General features: G+C 36.1%; 1 protein-coding gene across 2 annotated transcripts in view; it reads right to left on the bottom strand.

The window, feature by feature from the left end:
- Nucleotides 1-20,883, bottom strand: part of aplp1 (amyloid beta (A4) precursor-like protein 1) — a 46,889-nt gene that overhangs the window by 5,814 nt on the left and 20,192 nt on the right. For both annotated transcript variants that reach the window (XM_043259928.1, XM_043259929.1), the window contains exons 2-10: nucleotides 9,371-9,553; nucleotides 5,787-5,916; nucleotides 4,364-4,476; nucleotides 3,846-4,042; nucleotides 2,546-2,868; nucleotides 2,154-2,281; nucleotides 1,982-2,056; nucleotides 968-1,126; nucleotides 587-715 (exon numbers count right to left, since the gene is read on the bottom strand). In XM_043259928.1, the coding sequence (XP_043115863.1) occupies nucleotides 587-715; nucleotides 968-1,126; nucleotides 1,982-2,056; nucleotides 2,154-2,281; nucleotides 2,546-2,868; nucleotides 3,846-4,042; nucleotides 4,364-4,476; nucleotides 5,787-5,916; nucleotides 9,371-9,553 (1,437 nt within the window). The remainder of the gene's footprint in view (nucleotides 1-586; nucleotides 716-967; nucleotides 1,127-1,981; nucleotides 2,057-2,153; nucleotides 2,282-2,545; nucleotides 2,869-3,845; nucleotides 4,043-4,363; nucleotides 4,477-5,786; nucleotides 5,917-9,370; nucleotides 9,554-20,883) is intronic.

Genomic DNA, 20,883 nt, shown 5'->3' with positions numbered 1-20,883 from the left:
CTCACAACTGCGAGTTATAAAGTCCAATTTTGAAGGAAAAAAAACTAATTTGTATCGAAAAAGTCATCATTGCGAGTTTGTTTCACATAGCTCTGAGTAAAAAAAGACAGAATTGTGAGATAAAAGTTGCAATAATATATATATATATATATATATATATATATATATATATATATATATATATATATATTTATTTATATATATATATATATATATATATATATATATATATATATATATATATATATATATATATATATATATATATATATTTATTTTTTATTTTTTTATTAATTAATTTATTTTTATTCATTGGGAGAAAATGGGCTTTCATACAAACCAGATATTTTCTGCTTTTATTATGTAATAATAGAATTAATAATCAAGAAATTGAATAAATTTAATAACTTAGTTATCATAACAATTCAGCAGAATTTATTAATACGCTTATTTCAACATTCTCAAAGTTCCAGGTTATATCTGTTAATATTAAAACCTTAAATTACTGTTAAAAAAATCTGCTTTTATTGCAAAGCTGTAAAGCTGTAGACATGAATGAAAGAGCATATTTTGGTGTGTTTCAAACCTGGAATTTCATCTGCTCAGCTTTCTGAGGGTCAGCAGACTCAATGTGCTGATAATGACGTAAAGTGTGTCGTCTGTCCTTCTGCTCTGCTGCCATGTAACGCTTCAGAGCCTGAAGAACACGGTCCGGCTGTGAGGGGGTAAGAGAAAGAGAGAAATCATGTCAAAAACAGACCAGCAGTGAAGAAAACACAACATTTAATACAGTACTAGTAGAATTAAGCAGTGTTTTTGCCGTAGCTCAGGCAGTAGAGCTCGACACTAGCGTACCTTAAATGCATTTAAGACGCTTAGGATAAATGTTGATACCAATACGGAAGGAAATGCATTGTTTACCAACTGCAAATATTGTTTTGTGCTTTTCTCAGTAGGAGGGACAGACCTGTGGAGGGTCGCTCTGCACGGCGCTCAGGTAGCTCTCCAGAGCCAGTCTACGGTTGTTATTCAGGGTGGCAACAACACGGGCCAGGTGCGTCTCCACCAACCTCTGCCTCTCACCTGCTACCTGCTCCTCGAGGGTCTGTAAAACAGACTGGAAGTGCTGGGAAAGAGACAGAATAACAGAGAAAGTTGTGAGAATGGTCACAGTAATGAACAAACACATATTCTGCATGACCATATTCTACATCCATAATCATACCCAATACCTAAACTTAACTAACTATTAATGAGCGTCAGATTAGGTTTTTATTGGAGCAATTGTTTGTTAATGTTGAGAATCTGACTTTAAAATAAGGTTTTACTTTGAATTGTTACATACTTTACATTGAAATAGTCTACTTAAAATTTTTATTGAATAGGAATTTGCTGTTTGGCCATTTCTATAACAAAATGTTTCAAGTTTCTCCACTTTTGAAGAAGATATCAAGATCAATATTTACTGTTGTTGCTATAACCTTTATTTACTTCATGTTGATCCCATTTTAAATCATAATTCTAAGATCGTGATCATAAGAAACATATGAAGGTCATATAAGTTTATAAGAAATGAAATGTAAACTTTTTTGATTCAAGAAGGACAAAAAAGATCTCTTTAACAAGTTTCCTGTTATTTTTAGGAGTGGATTTATTTATTTATTTTTATTTTTGTTTTATTTAAATAAGCGTTTAATTCACCTAGGCTGCATTTATTTTATAAAATACACAAATTTGAAAAATATAAAGGCATTCTATTTTACTATATATTGCAAAAATGTTTTTATTTCTGTGATGAAAAGCTGAATTTTAAGCAATCACACTCATTACTCTAGTCTTTAGTGTCATTCAAAAATGACTGAAGTGCTATTATCAATGCTGAAAGAGTCGTGCTGCTTCATATTTTGGTGCAAACTTAAAAACCAATTCAACAAATTAATACGAGTATACAAAAACACGACGAATTCATTAATGTCTTTACCTCGTTCAGTGCCTGGCGGTCTGACTTTGGCAGGTTCTTTGACTGGTTGTCTGCCTCTGCCCACTCCTTCATGATCTGCACGCACAAATAAAGCCACGATTCCCTCTTAAACACTCTAAGGTCACCTGAGATCTTAAGACGCTCACGTAAAAAAAAGTCCCGCCTCCCTCACCTCATTGATGCGTTTCATTCGCCGTTCCTCCAGGTCCAACTTGGCACGCAGGAAGCTGGCATGTTCGCTATCGTCACCGGGCATCTCGAAGTAAACATCCACACCATCTGTAGGTCGAGGAGTGGGCACTACCGACAGGAGAGAGAGACTTCATTAAGCACCGATCAGTGATTATTCAATCGATTAATCTACAGCTACAGGATCACTACAGCTCAGGGAGACCAAAGTAGCATCAATAGAGGCAGTGTGTTAACTTAAATCTATATGAGCGGGAGTAGGGAGCATTAAAAATGCAATGTCGTTTAACCTCGCGCATCCTGTTTAACCTCGTCTGAGTGCCCTTAAGTGTGAGGGAGACAATTTACGACACAGGAAACATCAGTATGACTCACAGCTGTCCATCCGTGTTTGAGGCTGGGTGGAGGCCTTGGCCGTCTGGAGGTTCTTGTCGTAGTAGAAGTTGTCCATGTAGTCTTGTCCTTGGAAATGAGAGTCGATGGGATACTCGTACTCCTCCTGGTCTTTCACCGTCGTCGCCGCTTCTCCCTCCTCTGCTTCTTCTACCTCAGCGGCCTCTTCGTCATTGCCTTCCTCCTCCTCCTCCTCTTCTTCCTCTGCTTCTTCCTCTACTACCTCTTCCTCTTCCTCCTCCATGTCGTCTTCCTCGATGTCCGTCTCGGGAGAGGGACTGGGAGTGGGTTGTGTCGTTTTCACGCTGATCGGGTGGGAAGGATTTTTAGAGTTAATTGTGCAGTCTGTGCATTTTGTAAATATAGCGAGTACATAGTGGATTATTTTTAATAATTCAAAAAACATAAAGGTAACAAAAACATGCAGACCACCAAGGCAGATTCTACTTTTATGAGGTGATTCTTTTTGGTGATTCAAACACATACAGTTCAACAGATTGTACAAATGACTCTATTGCACTGATTCGGTTCAAATGAGTCATATGATGGATGAATGAAAAACATATAAGTAGGAAATGAATGAAAAAGCTATTATGAGGCAATTCTTTTCAGTAAATCAAACACATACAGCGAAACCAGTGTCTGATTCACAAACAAATGATTCTTTTGAATTGCACAAAAAGCACAACCAGTGTAGTTTAGGCCTATTCGTTTTAGTGAATTACATAAAATGCAAACAGTACAATCTGATTATTTAAAGATGAGTCAGTTTACTCATCCAAATCAAAAACATACATCGTAATCAGTGTAATCCATTTCCTGAATAAAAGGCTCAAATGAGTTGATTCGTTTTAAAGAATCAAACACATTCAGTGCAACCATTCTTCTATGATTCCTAAGACAATTATGAGCCGATTCTTTTAAGTGAATGAAACATACATACCAACCTATGAAGACATCTGAACAAAATACTTATAGTGATTTTTAGTGAATCAGAAACATACAGCTCAATCAGTCTAACCTGATTGCCGAACAAATGACTCTAATAAGTCCCAAACAGATGAGTCATATGAGCTGATTCTTTTGTAGTGAATCAGTCACATACAATTTACAGCTACAGCAACCATGGGAGTAAAAATAGTTAAATTAGGATAAGTTTCGTAAGATTTATTTTAGATGCAATACCGATATCATGCAATTACTGAATCTATTCTTTCAAAATGCTCATAAAACTGATAATGAAACCAATTTTTTTTGTACGTTTGAGTTTTGAGCTCTTTACCTGGTGACCACTTTTTCTCCAGCCATGGACACGAAGGGCGTTGTTTCTCCTTGTACAGCGTCCGTAGTCTCCGTCTCTCCTCGTCCGCTCGAGCCTGCCCTGCCGGGGCAACAGACGTACTCCACCCCACGGAAACGGTCACCGCACGGCAACAGCATCCCGTAACTATGCAGCTCCAGGCTGTCAGCCGTGCAGGCCTAACGAGCAGAGCAACAGACGAATGACTGCAGCAGCGCTTTAAAAAACTTTCAAGTGCATTATTTCTTTTTTAATCTTTTTGTAATTGCGCGCACGCGTCAGGGTGAAATGACCTACAAAATCCAAATGGGAAAACTTTAAGTACCAGGAGATACTAGTGATGGCGCGGAGAGGAATTGAGAAGAGAAGATCATAGATCACAGCGGGGACTGCAATTTCACAGGCATCAGACTAACCATTAAAGCGGGTGAAGCTATTAAAGTTGAATTTCAGTTCTAATACTTTTCCAGGTTGTACTTTTGTGAGCTTTTATTATTTACCTCTTTGGCGATGTTGTGCCAGTAAACGTAGCTCTCACAAGAATCCATCTGCTCCTGGTGTAAGAAACGGCAACGATCTGGAACCAAGAGCGCCTCGCTGACATACTCGCCCACTGAGAGACAGAGACGATTACCAAAAAATAAAACATTATTAATCAAGGATGTACTGTATCTTACTATGTACTAGGTTTTTTGCAAGTGTATGTATAAAGTATAAGCAAATTATATTACATGATTTGATTTTAATTATGTTTAATTACAAAATTTTACTTTCTATTTTAAAGCATCTTTTTAAAAAAATTATCATGTAGAATCCCAAATAATAAATACATTTTAATAAATTTAAATAAAAAATTTTTTTTTGGGATCCGCGATTCTACACGATCATTTTTTTATATTTTTTTAAATAAATAAAACTGCACAATTGTTTTCTATGGAATTATTTTTAAATGCTATAAAAGTCAAAAAAGAAAATTTTTACTTTTTATCTTGTTTTTTTTTTTTTTTTAAAGGCAGAATTGCAAGATATAAACTCTTGCTAAAGATTTTACATCTCACAATTATGTCTTTTCTATAATGATAATGAAGAAAAGAAGACTTATCAGAATTTATATAACATTATATATTACAAAATTATGAGAAAAATGTCAAACTGTGATATTTAAACGCAGGATTGTGATAAAAATGTACATTAAATCATATTTATGTGATAAATGACCTTATTTGCAATTCAATCATTTTCTTATCGTTCCATAGTTTCAACTTTGATAATTCTGAATGATTCCTGAAGGATCGTGTGACGCTAAATACTAAAGCAACGGCCTGCTGAAAATCCACAGGAGTATATTTTAACCCATATTAAAAAAAACATTAAATTGTAATAATATCATATATAATAATATCATTTTACTGTATTTTTGATCAAATAAATACACTACGGGCTCAGCGCCTTAATAAATTCTACAGACCCCATACTTTTGAACGATAATGTATTCATGATAATGACCGGACTATATAAATAAATTCAAAAGAGAAACGAGAAAGACAATACTGGCAATAAAAAAGTTGCGTTAGCATTTCTGAAAATGCCCGCGTGAGCTGATCTAGCAAATAAAAGGATATAAGATGTGGAGACTTAAAATAAGTATGTGAGCAAAAACCAAGGACAAAAGCCTCTCAGAGCCGAACAGCTGCACAAGCATTACATATTCATCAACATTAATACCGAGCCAACACATTTATGATTTATTTATATATTTTTCCTGGTGATATAAGGCACTGCGGAGTACAGTGCACTACAAAAACGATGCTTCGAAATTTCAGAAACTCAATGTACATTTACAAGTTATGCGCATATGTTGAACCTGCTTAAATCCGGTCTGTATCTCTAATATGAAGTGTCCAGGGTGCATTTTTGACTCACCCAGACAACGATAGGGCACGACAATGAAAGTGCGGGTCTGACAGTGACCCCAGCCCTTCTTACACCAGCTCGGGATAGTCGCTGGAGACGAGGCCTCTTCCACGTGAGAAATCTGCAGTCCTGGATACATCTGACATACAGCGAGAGCCACAGACACAAACACACGTGAGGAAAGAGCAGGGACAGGAGTCAGGGTCACGGCAGGGAAATAATCAGCCTATCGTGCAGAGAACCGGAGATGAGCAGGAAAGGGAACAAAAAGAAATCTTGTTTCCGGAATGGGCGTCTCTTAATACGACCATATAGCTAAACCACACATGCAATTAATAACAAGCCAGATAAATACATAATGGAGGCTTTTTTTTTAGCTGATGGTTACTTTTTAATGGGACGCCTCTTCTTTGACCACAAGAGGGAGCCGCTGAGTCAATCTGGCCTGCTGGGACTGCGGCGCTTTAACGTTAATAAAGGAATATGAAATTAATTCCTGTATCTGGCACCAGGGGGCGTCAGGAAACTCGTATATTATTCCCGAATTTCCAAAGCAATTACATCTCACCTTCAAAACGTGTTTGCAGGGGCACTGAGTCATACTGAGTCATCTGTATATTATTAGGATTTATTTATGATTCAAAACATAAATCATAAATAAACCGAATGTAATAATTCACAGATGGGAGGGAAAGAGGGAAAATGTGTCGTATATTCAGGAATATACAAGAGCGTATTGTCACATTAGGTTTGTTATTTCACTATATATTTTTATATATAGAGTGCAGACAAGACAAGGTCAGTCACACAGATATAAAAATTAGTAAGTAATTTGTATTTAATACATATATATAATATAAATACATACATAATATCTAATTTAATGTATTGTGTATATAACACAAGTAAACATATATATATATATATATATATATATATATATATATATATATATATATATATATATATATATATATATATATATATAAAATGAATTCTCAACATCCATTGAGTAACATTGTATTGACTTGTATTTTTATTTCACTTTAATGTTTTATTTTATTTATTATTTGTTTATTAGGGATTAAATACTTCTACCAAAAGAATACATTTAATACATTTAAAAAAAAACTAAACAATAACTTGTAATATACACATACACTAAAACAGATGCACAACATCCACTGAATGACGTTGCAATTCATAACAACAATTCACTTAATTTTGAACTTTTTATTTTATTTTGAACTTATTTTATCATCAGGGACTATATCTGCCAGTGACAGGACGTACAAATTTATTATTAAACAAATAAAAATGAATGAATTTGTCTCTAACATTTTTATATTAGCGTAACGCTAAATAGTGAATATAATTGTGGCTAAAAGAGCCGTACATACTCTTCAGCGTTTCAACAGCCTTTTACGACGCAGAATAACCTTGAGTCCATAATTATGACATATTGTTCAAATTAACATCATGAAGAGTATACAGAAAATTAAAAAAAAAAAAAAAAAAAAAAAAATAGAGTATTGTTCTGGGCGCATGCATTGCATCGAATCAATTCGCACTGGGCTGAAGCGAGTGAGAGTGTAATCTTACAGACATATGGGAAGGGATTATTATGTTCTAAACAAGCTCTGGCGATGAGGCCTCAGTCCACTGGCAGACCGCCTGCGAGTCTAAACCTGATCCAGCCAGGAGAATGACATATTCTTTGGCCTCTTCATTCGATTTTGATGTCACTCGTGCCAGCTAGCTTACGTATATGCCACTTCGTGCCAGGCTAGAACGCGAGCACAATAATGCTTTTAAAAGCTATTAGTCTGAATGACTGGTTGAGCCCAGATTAGCAGACAACGAGGTGATTTTATACCGCAGCGCTACGGACAGTGTGTTGATTCAGACACGGTTGAACAGACATTGCTGGCACTTATAGAGCGCAGACAGACAAAAACACGCTTTTTTTTGTTTTTTCAGACCAACATCTCAATTATCAGAATCGCTGTCATGCGATAATACAGGCTTAGAGTGATTTGAGCCACGAATATGCGCGCGATCGTATTTGGCGAGATGCGCTTCCGTATTTGGCGACGGAGTCCATACCGAACGACCGGAAGAATGCAGGAAAGCGTGGCATTTTTCACTCTCGTTATCCGTAAGGAGTGCGATTGAAGTTGGCATTGTTCGGCATTGCAACTCTACAGGGATGCGGGGGGAAATGCTGTTTTGCAATGTTGATATCCTGAAGGAATGCGGGAGAGTGTTGGGAAGCGCCGGAGAAAACAAGCAGGCGTCGTAGCTCATCCCTAATTTCTCTAGATGAGACGACGGGGAGCGAAAAACTCGCAATCCTCTCAGGAGTCAGAGAATACAGTCATATTAGCCGCACAATACGTTCGAGCCCTGGGCGCACGGAGGCCATAAATCTCCTCCGCTGACTGATGGTGAAGAATATGGCCATTATCCCGCACACTTAATACGGCGAGGGTTTAGAGAGAGATTTGCATCGAGTTCCCTGCGTGTGCGCGTAAACGGCGTTTTAGTCTTGTTTTACAATGCTAATATTAGAGCGGGCTGCCCTCGGCGTTCACCTTGAGAATATGCTTGAGTGGAGATCGTCTGCGGATGCTCGTCCACATAGTAATTAAACCAATCAGTGCGCATGCTAATGTAGGCGCGCCGGGTTTGATGTTTAGCGCTTGACTGAAATTAATTACACGAGTCAAACAGAACAGAATGAAAATAGAAGAGCGCAAAATACAACGAGTCAGATAAAAGAGAAAAGAAAAGTGGACAATGTAACAAAGGAAATAAACAAACAAGCCAATGAAAGGCTGCAACGGAATAGAATTAACGCGTGAAACTGAATACTGCGAATGAAGTTAAAAACAACATGAGTAGGCGAGAACAAAAATGAAAAGAAAAAAACATGAACAGGAAAAGAATGGAACAATGGAATAGAAAAGACTTGGGCAGGATAGAGCACAAATAGAGAATAGAACTCAAACAGACAAAAACGATAACAACACTAAATTGAATAGAATGTAAAAATGGAGTACAAAAGATGACAATAAAATGTGGTAAATAAATTCCAAAAACTAAAAAAATAGAATAGAGCGGAAAAATAGAATGGAATAGAAAAGACTAGATTAAAATGCAATGATAATGAATATAATAGAATGTGAATCAAAATAGTGTAAGTTTAAAACTAAAGAAAAAGGCAAGAATATAAGAAAATAAACAAAAGATAAAAAAAAATGGAACAGAATGGAAAAGAACGGAACGCAAAACGAAATGCTGTAAATAAAGAGTTAAATAAAATGAATAAACAAGAATAGTACAAAAACTAACTAAATAAAAAAAGAGAAAATAAATGGAAAAGAATGCATCAAACGACAGAGACGAAAATAAAATAAAAAAGAACTCAAGAACAAAACGTTCCAAACAAATAAAGTAGGTTAGGCTCGAACAAACAAAAAAAACCACACCACGAGATAACAAAACTAAACTAAGAGATGAGTGCAGAGTGCACGCACACAGAGAACAGAACAGAACAGAACAGAACAGAATAGAATAGAATAGAATATCACCTCCTGGCAGTATGACAGGATCTTGCTGGGCTGGGTGAAGCATCCCTGTCGTCCCTGAGGATCTGGTTCCCACTGTCCGTTCTCAGTGTTCATGTGTAGAAGCTGACGACCACAAAACATGGCGATCTGAGGTTCCCCCGCATGAGGACCAACTGGTCCATTAACCTCCGTCATGGCCAGAGCCTGAGAACCAGAGAGACAGATTCCCAGTTCAACGTTAACAACATCATTTGCTCAACGCGCGCATTCTCGTGTGACTACGAGCGAAGCAAGAACACGCGGCAACTTATTGAAACGTGCAGTAAACATATCCAAGAGGACGATGCTTTCATAGAAGGCGCGCTATCATCGAGAAAGTGAAAGAACTTGAATTGTTTCGAAGTTCGGAGTGGCCTACATTCCCGATAAAAATACGCTAAGCCCGGCTGCCTGTTAGTACTGCAAACCACGGCGAGATAAGAAATATTTGAGGCCAGCAGAAATTCAGAGCGATAGGGAAGCGGAAAAGGAAAGGACAGGACGAGAACGGGGAGAGAGGGAAGAAGGCTGAGTACAGTCGTTATCACCGGCCTGACAGTGAGGAGGAAATATAACATGGAGGCTCATTATTGAATTTCAGATTGAGCCAGGAGGCCAGACTCGCTGATAACCCTAAATGCAGCCGATCCATCTCCCATCGAACCTGCGCGTGCAAGGACAGGCAAAGACGGCGCGCTCAGCTATTATCACAAATACTCCTGCTCACCCATCGGCTGAAAAATGAAAATGTTAATGAATTCGAAAGGGCAAAGGGGAACTATTATCTTTTAAAAGGTAGAAGAGGCTCAGTTTTATAATTGTCATTTTACATCAAAATAAAGTGTCATTTTTCTCCGTGGATACGCTTCTAGGGAATTCACGCTCTCTGTGTAGTGCCCTTTTCGTGACCCCCTTCTTGATTATCTCAGGCTGTTTTGGCACTTATGCACACATGAATTAATATTAGTAAAATACAAACAATCGATACATTATAAAGTACTGCTGAATAAGTAAATAAATAAGAAACTAAAATAAAATAAAATAGAATGGTACGAATGGTACTAATAGATAAATAAATTAATTAAATTGTATTAATAAATAAAATAATACATGACAGTACATACACAATAAATATACTAAAAATAAATAAATAAATAATAATACAGTAATAAACCCACACTAAATGTACTATAAATAAATATGTAACTATTGGCGAATGATTATAATATTAATAATTAAAACTAAACCACCTTTCCGTAAAATAGTTATACGCCCATAAATGTGAATAAACAAAATATTTAAAAAATTAAATAATATTGGTAAATAAATATAAATACTAATAATAAATGAATTAGAAGCTGTACTTAAAATACTACAAATAAATACTATTTATATCAAAATATAACAAACTAATAAAATAAATGAATACAATATCTGAAAAATACATACTAATTATAAACATAACACAGATAAATAAATATTAGCAAATAAAACACTAAAAATCATGCTATTATAGAATAAAAAAAATGGATTATAAATTAAGTTAATTCATAAACTTGATAATATTTTGCATGTTTAAACTGGAAAGTCCATAGTATTATGGGATACGCCATTAAGAACACACCCTAAGTTACTGATTCGTCCTAGTCCGGCCTTCTCTCTCTCTCTCTCTCTCTCATCATTTTCTAGTTCATTCACTTCCTCTCTGTCTCTTTGGCAAAGGATGTAGGTATCGATCTGAAATGTGTTCAGTGCTCCTGGAGGAAGGGCCCCGGGGACAGTCACACATGCAGAGCAAACAGTAGCCCCGTGCTAGAGTCAGATGTTAATACAAGCTCATTGACCACCGGGTCATTTGAGTACATCAACACAGAGCAGGAAACAAGGGATCAGGCGAGAAGAGAGAGTCTAATCAGAGAGAGGCTTCATTTCATCTGGTTATCTACTCATTTCACCGGTTAAGGCTTAGTAGCGGTAGCCTGCACACTAATCGCTTCTCTGCAATGAGAAAAAATGAGATACTTCTGTGTTTGTATAATACATGCGTCCCGGACAAGATCCACATATACGTATATTTGTATGCATGCAGCAGATAATTCGATCCACAGACTCTCAGAAATATAAAAAAAGCCCGTTACGTACATAATCCCAAAGCAAATGAGATACGCGGCTGAGATCACGCTAAACTCCGAAATATTGAAACGTACACAGGCTGCATAAATATCGCTTGAAACGAAAAGCAACAAAATAAAAATGCTTTTAAAACATGATTTATGAAAAGGATCTAAAATAAACAGTAAAAAAAATTGGTTTGGGGCAACAAAATAAAATCAACATGCGCAAGAATCATCATTGACAGGACTGCTTTTCAGAAGAGAAAATTGCTGCGCCTTTCAAAGCATCATTAATCTGGGGTCTGCCTGCGCTGGAGTGATTTATCCTGGATTAAGTCTAATCTGACAAATTAGACTCAAATTTGTATGAGGGTACAGACGCTGTAGACATACAGACACAGGCAGCAATTCACATGAGTGATTGTTTAAAAGTGTCAGACAGAGTATTTAGTATTTACACTGACACAAAACCAGCACTGGTTAAAGAATAATAATAATAATAATAATAATAATTAAAAGACACACACACATACTGTATATATTTTTAAATTATTAAAATGTCTCTATATAGTAATATAATTTATATTATAAATATATTTAGTATGTAAACTTATTTTTCTTAAATATATGCATGCACGCACACATATGAAACACATTTAATATATTATATTATATTATATTTATTATATATATATATATATATATATATATATATATATATATATATATATATATATATATATATATATATATCAATACATAAATAGCCTTTTTAAATAATAAAATATAATATAAATAAATATATATATATATATATATATATATATATATATATATATATATATATATAGTGCAATATTAAAATAAAATAATAATACATTACAATATATTATATATTATCAGAAATATCTTATACATATATGAATAATATATAAATATCTTATACAATATCTTATATTTTTCATTAAAACTAAATTCATTTTGATTAAAAACATAATTTTGATCAGTTCTGTTCTGTGGCCAAAAGTGATTGTAATAATGACTAATGAAGAAGAACACACTGTAGCGTGTGATTCTAACACAGATCGCGTGTGCGTCAGTGCTGTTCTTCTACACGCGTGGATTTTGAGGGGGAGTGATGCTGCGAGGTTGCATGACTTCTTACTTGTGGGCGGAAAGACGCAATCAAAGCAAAAAAACAGCTTTAAAAGCCTGTCAGAGTTTTTTTTTACACTCCAAAGCTCGCCGCTTTTCAATGGCATCCCAAGCGAGGGCACCAATCTGGCAACCCTGGCAAAGACTGGAAACCCGGCGTACTTTAATCTTCAACGACAGAGCGAATGACAGACACACAGCACTCAGGCAACCAATTAGAGCAGAGATGCCCACAGGGAAGAAGAGGGAAAAAGAGAGAGAGAAAGGCGAAATGTGAGCGTGATCAAAGGAAAACCCTGCCTCTGCTGGCCAATGCAAAAACGTTTGAAGTCCTAATTAAAATTTATGAGGAAATAAATATATAAATCGAAGCCGTAAATATACAATAAATATACAGAGCCCACAGGAGAGAGAGAGAGAGAGAGAGACAGAGACAGCAGCATTAGTGCAGAGCTGAGAATAAGAGGCAAATGCCATTAGGAGACTGTTGGATTAAAAATGATGAAAAAAATCTCATCAGCTTGAAGGCTTGACGAATCGTTTTGTGCCGCCACTGCAATGTGCGCACACACACACACACACACACACACACACACACGCTCAGATTGAACCCTGGTGTCATGACCTTGCACTTAGTCATCGGCGTATTTCAGCTGTCGATTACTCATGAAACGCTTCTCAAGTGAACATCTGCTGTTGTCGCTCTTATTTTTTGAGTAGAACTGATTTTCAGCTGACTCAACTCAGTACACTTTTCACAGTTTCAGCACACGTTACGGTGCAAAGTAAATATTTTTCTCGCAAAACAATATGAAACGTTCCAATATAACAAAATGTGCAATATTGGAACCAATTATACTATAGTATTTTGTTGCTGTTTTGTGGTTTTATTTTTGCTCATTTTAATAGATTAAACTAAAATCAACCTTGTCAACCACTTGAAATGTAAAAAATGTTAATTTTGTAAATGCACATTTTTTATATCATGAAATATTTTAAGTAGCAGGTTTTTTGTGTGGTTTCGGTCAAGCACACTAGCCCTGATACATATATACACACAGTATGTAACTATACACATATATACGTACACAAATATGCATTTTATTTATAACATATCCATAATACATCATATACGCCTGATTTCAAACATCAAAACCATCTACATAAATAAATAAATATAATTAATAATATTTTAAATGAATTTGAAATATATGTATTTTATTCTTGGTACTTACTGGTAAGCTGAAATATGAGTATTCAACATTTTTGGAACGTAGAAGCAATGAGCAATGTGTAGAACATTTTTGTAAATTCTGTGCAGCTCTCTTTGTTTACATCACACTGAAACTGTTTTATATACTCTGGCATACAGTAAACCTCACACACCGGATTAAAGCGACGCCTGGAGGTATTATGACTGATTACTATCTGCCGAGATGTTTAGAGTTTTCTTTAAGACCTCTAAAGTGATTTAAAACAGGATGAACGCAGGCACGGTACGGGACCGGCACCTCTATCTCCTGAAACTCTGCTCAGATAATGGGATGAGATAATTTTTTATTTTTTTTTAACTGGAGGAAGGTCATAGCCGCATGGGAGACTTCCGGACATTTGAGAAGATAACCTGCACACTCTCCAGCTCTTAGTTCCATATGCACACATGGCACAAACACACACTCAGAAACACACACGGCGAAGATCAATACCCAGAGCTGTTGTACAATCCTGCTCCTTCAATCGATATCAGTGCATCAGGAGCCCCGAGGTCTGATCTAAAACATGCACACACACACACACACACACACACACACACACGCATACAAACAGGAGGTTTGTTATATGCCAAGTCTTTCAGGCTTAGACCAGATCGCATTCTGGGAACGGCAGATATGCATGACTCCATGATGTGCATCATGCGATTAATTCTCGCAGTCTGCTAAAACCTGAGCCGGGTTACACAATGCTCGACGTCCTCCATCCAAAGCAGAAAAAAAGCACTAAGCAGCAACTCTTTCCCTCAGATAAAAGAAGCATCCGTAAGGGTTATTGTATTGGGGATGACAGAGATGAACGCATGCTCTCATTCACTACAAGGTATTTAAGACGCAGCCTTTTATCTTGCTTGTTGATGACAGATGCCATCAGTCTTGAAGGACTCGCCAGGTTGAAGAAGGATTACGCTTAAAGGGATAGTTCACCAAAAAATTTTAATTCTGTTGCCATTAAATCACGCCCATGTTTTCAGAAACCTGTATGAACTACTAGCTTCTTTGTAACACAGTAATTTTGAGAAACATAATATTTTCAAAGAATCTGCAGTAACTGTAGTAAGCTTGAGGGCTTGCAAGCTTAAGAAAAAAACTTTTACAGTTTACAGTTTATAAAAAATATATAAAATAATATATATATAGATTATATATATATATATATATATATATATATATATATATATATATATATATATATATATATATATATATATATATATATATATATATATATATATATATATATATATATATATATATATATATATATATATATATATATATATATACACACACACATTTAATTGCGAAAGTAAAACTACTTTCTTTGGCACTCTTCCAGAACAGTTCAACATAAATATTCATATTTGTTCGACATATTATATGACATACGACATAATATGTCGATGCTAGCTACTAGTGCACAAAGGCTATAAAGTGGGGCAATTCCAAATTTGCAAGAACAGTCTGGCGCTTCTGACTCACAGCTTGTAAGTACATTCGTTTTTTTTAAGAATCTGCAGCTTAGTATTCAAACACAAGTTTCGAGAAGTGCTTATTGTTTGTTGTTTCTCCGATCAAAAAAATAAGTTATGACAGTAGTACTAAGTCATTATAATCAGTAATCATGTCCACACTGATGCAACAAATGTCTGGATTGTAATGTTTTTTTGTGTGTGTCATCGTGCTGAGACACGGCATCAGAGTACAGTAAGGGGCATATTTACATCACATGCTTGAGGCCTATCACAAAGCACTGGATAGCTGGCCAATCAGAGCACACCTCACTTCTCAGAAAGATGAGCTTAGTAAAGATCCATGTGTTTCAGAGAGGCGGGGCATAGAGGAGCATAAGGTGCACAAACACATTGCGTTACATCAAATACACCACATAAATGTTTATTTTTCAGAAGATTTTTAATATAGCACATGAATCATAAAAAACAGACACACTTTTATTATACTGACAAAAGGCACAGCAGATTCTTTATATAAAAACAGAAAAGAAAAAAAAATCACACGAATGTGCATTTGGAAAAACAGAATGCTGGAGTAAATAATTGTAATTTTTGGGTGAGCTATTGCTTTAAGTTCTCTGCTCGAGGAGATTCAACTGCAGTAAACCAAATGATGCATGTAAACACCATCTAATAGCAGATTCCCCTGCAGACAGAACCAACAACACGGCATTATTAGATACAAAAACGGAAGCAAGTATATGGGATCGGGTTTAATTTGCGCTCTGAGGCAAAGGGGAAAATTAGCAAAAGATAATAATGAAAAAAACATCAAAAGATGTATTTAAATGCTTTCCGGGAGTAAAGAAAACGCTTTGCAGTGTGATAAAACAGCATTCGCATGCCGCTCGCAATAGAAACTGCAACATTTCTTACAAAGTCTTGTTAAAAAGAAAATCCCACCGATGCAGATTCAGTCATTGTTTCACTTTAATCGACCGCGGCATCTCGCAAACATAACTCGATTACGTTCTGAGCCGTTCCATTAAGTTCAGTTCAATTCAGTTCAAAAGCACCATTATCCATTACCTTTAAAAACAGAAAATGATATTTGACTCATAATGCAAGTCACAAGCTCCATTGTAATGCTATTGAAAAGCTCCATTTGATTCCCGCTAACATTCAGCAGTCGCCGATTAAACCCCGTTAAACGGCCGTGACTACATTCACAAACAACACCGGTCCGTTTAAAATGGATTTGCTCTCATTCACCGCCGCTCTCTCTCCGTCTGCACAATGGAAACTCAAGATTTTATCGCACAAAAGGCCACGCGCTCACAGCTCGCCCCGCTCGAAACAGCGTGTGTACTTGTTTTTGGAGGGTGATGTCGTGATTGATTTTTCTTCACGTCAAAGTCAAGTGCGGCAAGCTGTATGTTCCCCTACAGCTCATTGAGGCAGAGAGCGAGGGTTCGCCCGAGCCCAGTCAGACTCTTTAATTGGACAGTCAGAGCTGGGTGTATCCAGAGCGAGTTCAACATAAAGGAGGGAAGGCAAGCACAGACAGACATGCACCCACACACATACACTCAAATTTGTTTGATTTGGCTCAAGAGCTCAACGAGACTTGGAACCAATGACTTTTAACCCAAAACAAACTACACACGCCACACTTTTTCTAGTGCGAACTGACTAGTTTGACTACTTTGACATATAAAAAGACCTCTGCGCTATCATTAAAACGTTCGGGGTTTGCATGCTCTTTCTTTTCTCGAAGAACATGTATGCTTGTATATTTTTTTAAGACGCAATAAGGTGATTAAAAACTGTAATGTTACAAAGTCGTAAAAGCTTTTTATTCAGTTAAATAGTGTCATGGTTTTCACTAAAATATTAGGCAGCACAACTGTTGCGATCTGTTAAGATGCGCTTCTTGAGCCATTAATCATGAACATATTAGAATGATTTCTAAAGGATCACTTGACAATGAAGCTAAAAATTCAGCTTTGCATCACAGGACTAACTGCATTTCAAAATACGTTCAAATAGAAAGGAGCTATTTTAAATTTTAATAATGTATTTTTTATTTACAAAAAACGAGCCACGAGTCGTCGTGAGAATATAAGACCTCCTTCAAAAGACCTTTTAAACAGTAGTGTATATTATGCCTGTTAATTTGTTAGAAATCAAATAAACTTAACTTTCAACAAATTTAATTTTCCGATTTTGATTCCTCTTAGTCAGCTTTAATTAAAGCATGTCTTGTTTTTAAAACCTCAATAACATCAAATTTATCTCCAGCTGTGTTTTTATCACCCTGTTTTTAAGCACATTTTAAGAAAATGAGGTGGTTTTTGACTTATTGTGCCAATAATGGGACACAGAAATGCATTTGCCAAATAAATGTGCATCAAAAAAGTCATGGGACTTAGCTGTTCATTTGGAGGCGCAAGTAATTTATTAGATACGGTAATTATTATATTCAGTGGCTCCTCCTGCTTTTCTTAGTGATATTTAATGCCAGTTTTTTGATCTTTTAATGCCAGATTTTGGTCTTTTTGACTCGTTGGATGAAAAAGGTGCTTTATTTGAAAATGCGCCAACATAAAATTTACAACAAGCATAAAACAGAATCTGCAACCATTTTTAGCTCCATAATTACAGGGAAAACAGAATATTAAACAGAATAAAAATAAAGATGTTTCCTAAAAAAGATGACCAATTACCTCACCAATAAATCACACCAGGAATGTGTATTAACAAAGTATATTGACCACCATCTTAAAACAAACATAAAACCGCCCCGTATTCAATCTACCATCCCCTGAGATCGCGTTCCAGCTGTTGCAGCAACATATGAAATACGGTTCATTCAATAACAGTGTCCTGCTTTCTGATTAAATATTCCACACCAGTCGCTGTTCCTGGTCGTGGATGCAGGATGACATCATGCCTGGCGATGATGCAATCGTTCAGAGCCGCTGGGTAAGCCAGGAGAGAGGGGCGCCAGTTCATCATGTGTCACCTTTTAACAAGTCAACCTCCTTTTAATCCATCAGACCGCCCTGCAGTAAATACGGAGCGCGTGTGTGGATCCTCTGTTCATTAGGGATGCAGTCATCTTCATTTGAACCCGTGTGTAGGACGAGTCCGTACACCATGCGTCATTTTAGACATGTGACTGTCAGATGAAAACAGTGGGCACAGGTTTTTGTGGCACTACTGAATCACGGTTCCTCCGCACCTCGGATGCACATCAGTGGTTTAACCACATCAGACTAGGTATATATCATATTAAATTCATGCTAATGAAAATTAGGTTCTTAGGGATCGAAGGTAAGTCTGTTTAGCGCACTAAGAAAAAAAATTCACAAATAAACACAAAGAATCAGCAACAAATTTTAAAATAGAAAGACTAAAAATGGTGTTTTCGTACTTCAGAAATATTCATTTTCGAATTCATTTATTTATTTATTGTTTTTTTTTTTTTTTTTATGTGGGTTATTCTGATCGCACATAGAAATATATATATATATACAATATTTTTTGGCCCAAATGTATTTGAACTATATTTATAATTAAATGAAGCATTTAATTAGACACACAAACATGTAGCTGTTTATGCTTTTAATGCATGGGTCAAAGACGAAAAGCGTTTAACTAAAAAAATAATAAGCGCAATACTGCTTTAAACTTGTTTAAAGAAAAACCTAAGAAAAATCTAAACACAGCAAAAAGGGTTTTCTGTTTAATATGTCAAGAATTGATTTTTGTTGTGAATATGCCTGACATTTTAGTGCGTAAATTTAGTAATTCAGGGGAAAATGTTAGGCTCAGAAAAACAGAAACAACATGTCAATTATTTTAAAAGATTAATTACTTCCATGCCAGAGACTAATTAGTTGTAATTTTCAATTTTTTCCACCAAATTTTGACATTTTACTTGAAACCTTAAAAATAGACACTTTACTTACATTTTATGCATCTTTATGTCTTTGCCCCCATATATATATATATATATATATATATATATATATATATAATATATATATATAATTAATAATCCTATATATAATTATTAATTAAATGTTATCTATGATGTTACGTTTTAATTTGCAGAAAATTAAATACTGCTTCTACAGTGCCAAAGGTTCATTGCTATATAACATGGAAATATAATTACACACACAAATCAATCAAAAGGCGAAAAAAGTGACAAAGCCCTCAGCCGCTGCAGGTCCCAGGAGTTCAGCCAACTCTAAAAAGTGAATATTACACAACAAGCTCTAGCTTGTCAGGAAGTGTCCCTGGAAACGCTTCTTCCTTTGGCTCAGCGGCACAGTGGGCTTTCGCCGCAGATTTGGGGAATAAATAGAAACAAACACACGCAAAGCTCTCGCGTGCGCTTACACAGAAATGCCTTTCTGCAGGACAGATGGCCCTAATAGCGGGTGGCTGGCCGGCTCTCCGGCCCCCCTCCACCCTTTCTCTCTCTGGCTTTCTGCTGATCTCAAGCCTCCACAATCTGTCTCCCTCTCCGTGTCGCTCTCTCTCGTCCACCCCCCACCCTAAGTAATACAGCCTCTACAAGATTTGGGTGCATTCATCATTGTAATCATGCTGATTAATTATTCAGTGCTCAGCCTCATTTGCCTGCCAGGCCTTGATTAGGAGAGCGGAGAGTCAGCTGGGTCCACCCTGCTCTTGGATGTGGAGAAGCCTGATGAAAGAGGTCGGACGGTCTCGGTTCAGTCAGAGCAACAACCACTGTTAGATTCTGACGCTAATTGCGTGCCCCATGCTAATTGCACGCCGTAATTAATGTTAGCGAAAGGCAACGAGCTGTGGAGCCATCGATTCTCACACTTGGCTGGTGTGAACAGTGGACAACACCACAGGAAATGAGATGTTACGGGGGCAAAGCATGCCAATTTCCAAACTGGTTATGCTGGTTTAGCTCTTGGGTCAGCATAGTCACATATTCAGATATTTTACGTTTTCCCCGAACTGGTCAATAATTCAATAATTCAAACATTTCGTTTGTACGATCTGCTTACGACGGAAACATGGTGAAACGGCTTTTATATCTCACAATTCAGACTTTTTAGTCTGATTAAAAATAGAATTATGAGATACAAACTGTAAAATGTTAACTATAAGAGAACAAAAAAAAAATTCGCTATTCTGTGATTAAATAGAAAAAGTCAGATTTGCTCTCCGTTCTGAGAAGAAAAGACTAAATTGCGTGACAAGATGAGATATACGCTCACAAAAAATGTGCAAAAAGGGTATGTTTACTAGTGCGTATTTATTTGAAAACAAATAACCTTTGCTATGGTTACTGCTGTTATTTAAACTACTCCAAAATTTCACAAACCCCCGTTTTAGTTTGAAAACCAGTCAGAAAAAAAGTCTATTGAGTCAGAATTGTGAAATGTTCACTAAGATGTAATTAGCAGTTTGGAGAAAAAAAGTCTAAAATTAGATATACAAACTGTAAA

Source organism: Puntigrus tetrazona, chromosome 15 (assembly GCF_018831695.1).
Source record: "Puntigrus tetrazona isolate hp1 chromosome 15, ASM1883169v1, whole genome shotgun sequence".
NCBI classification, from domain to species: Eukaryota; Metazoa; Chordata; class Actinopteri; order Cypriniformes; family Cyprinidae; genus Puntigrus; species Puntigrus tetrazona.
This window is presented reverse-complemented; position numbering and strand designations above follow the sequence as displayed.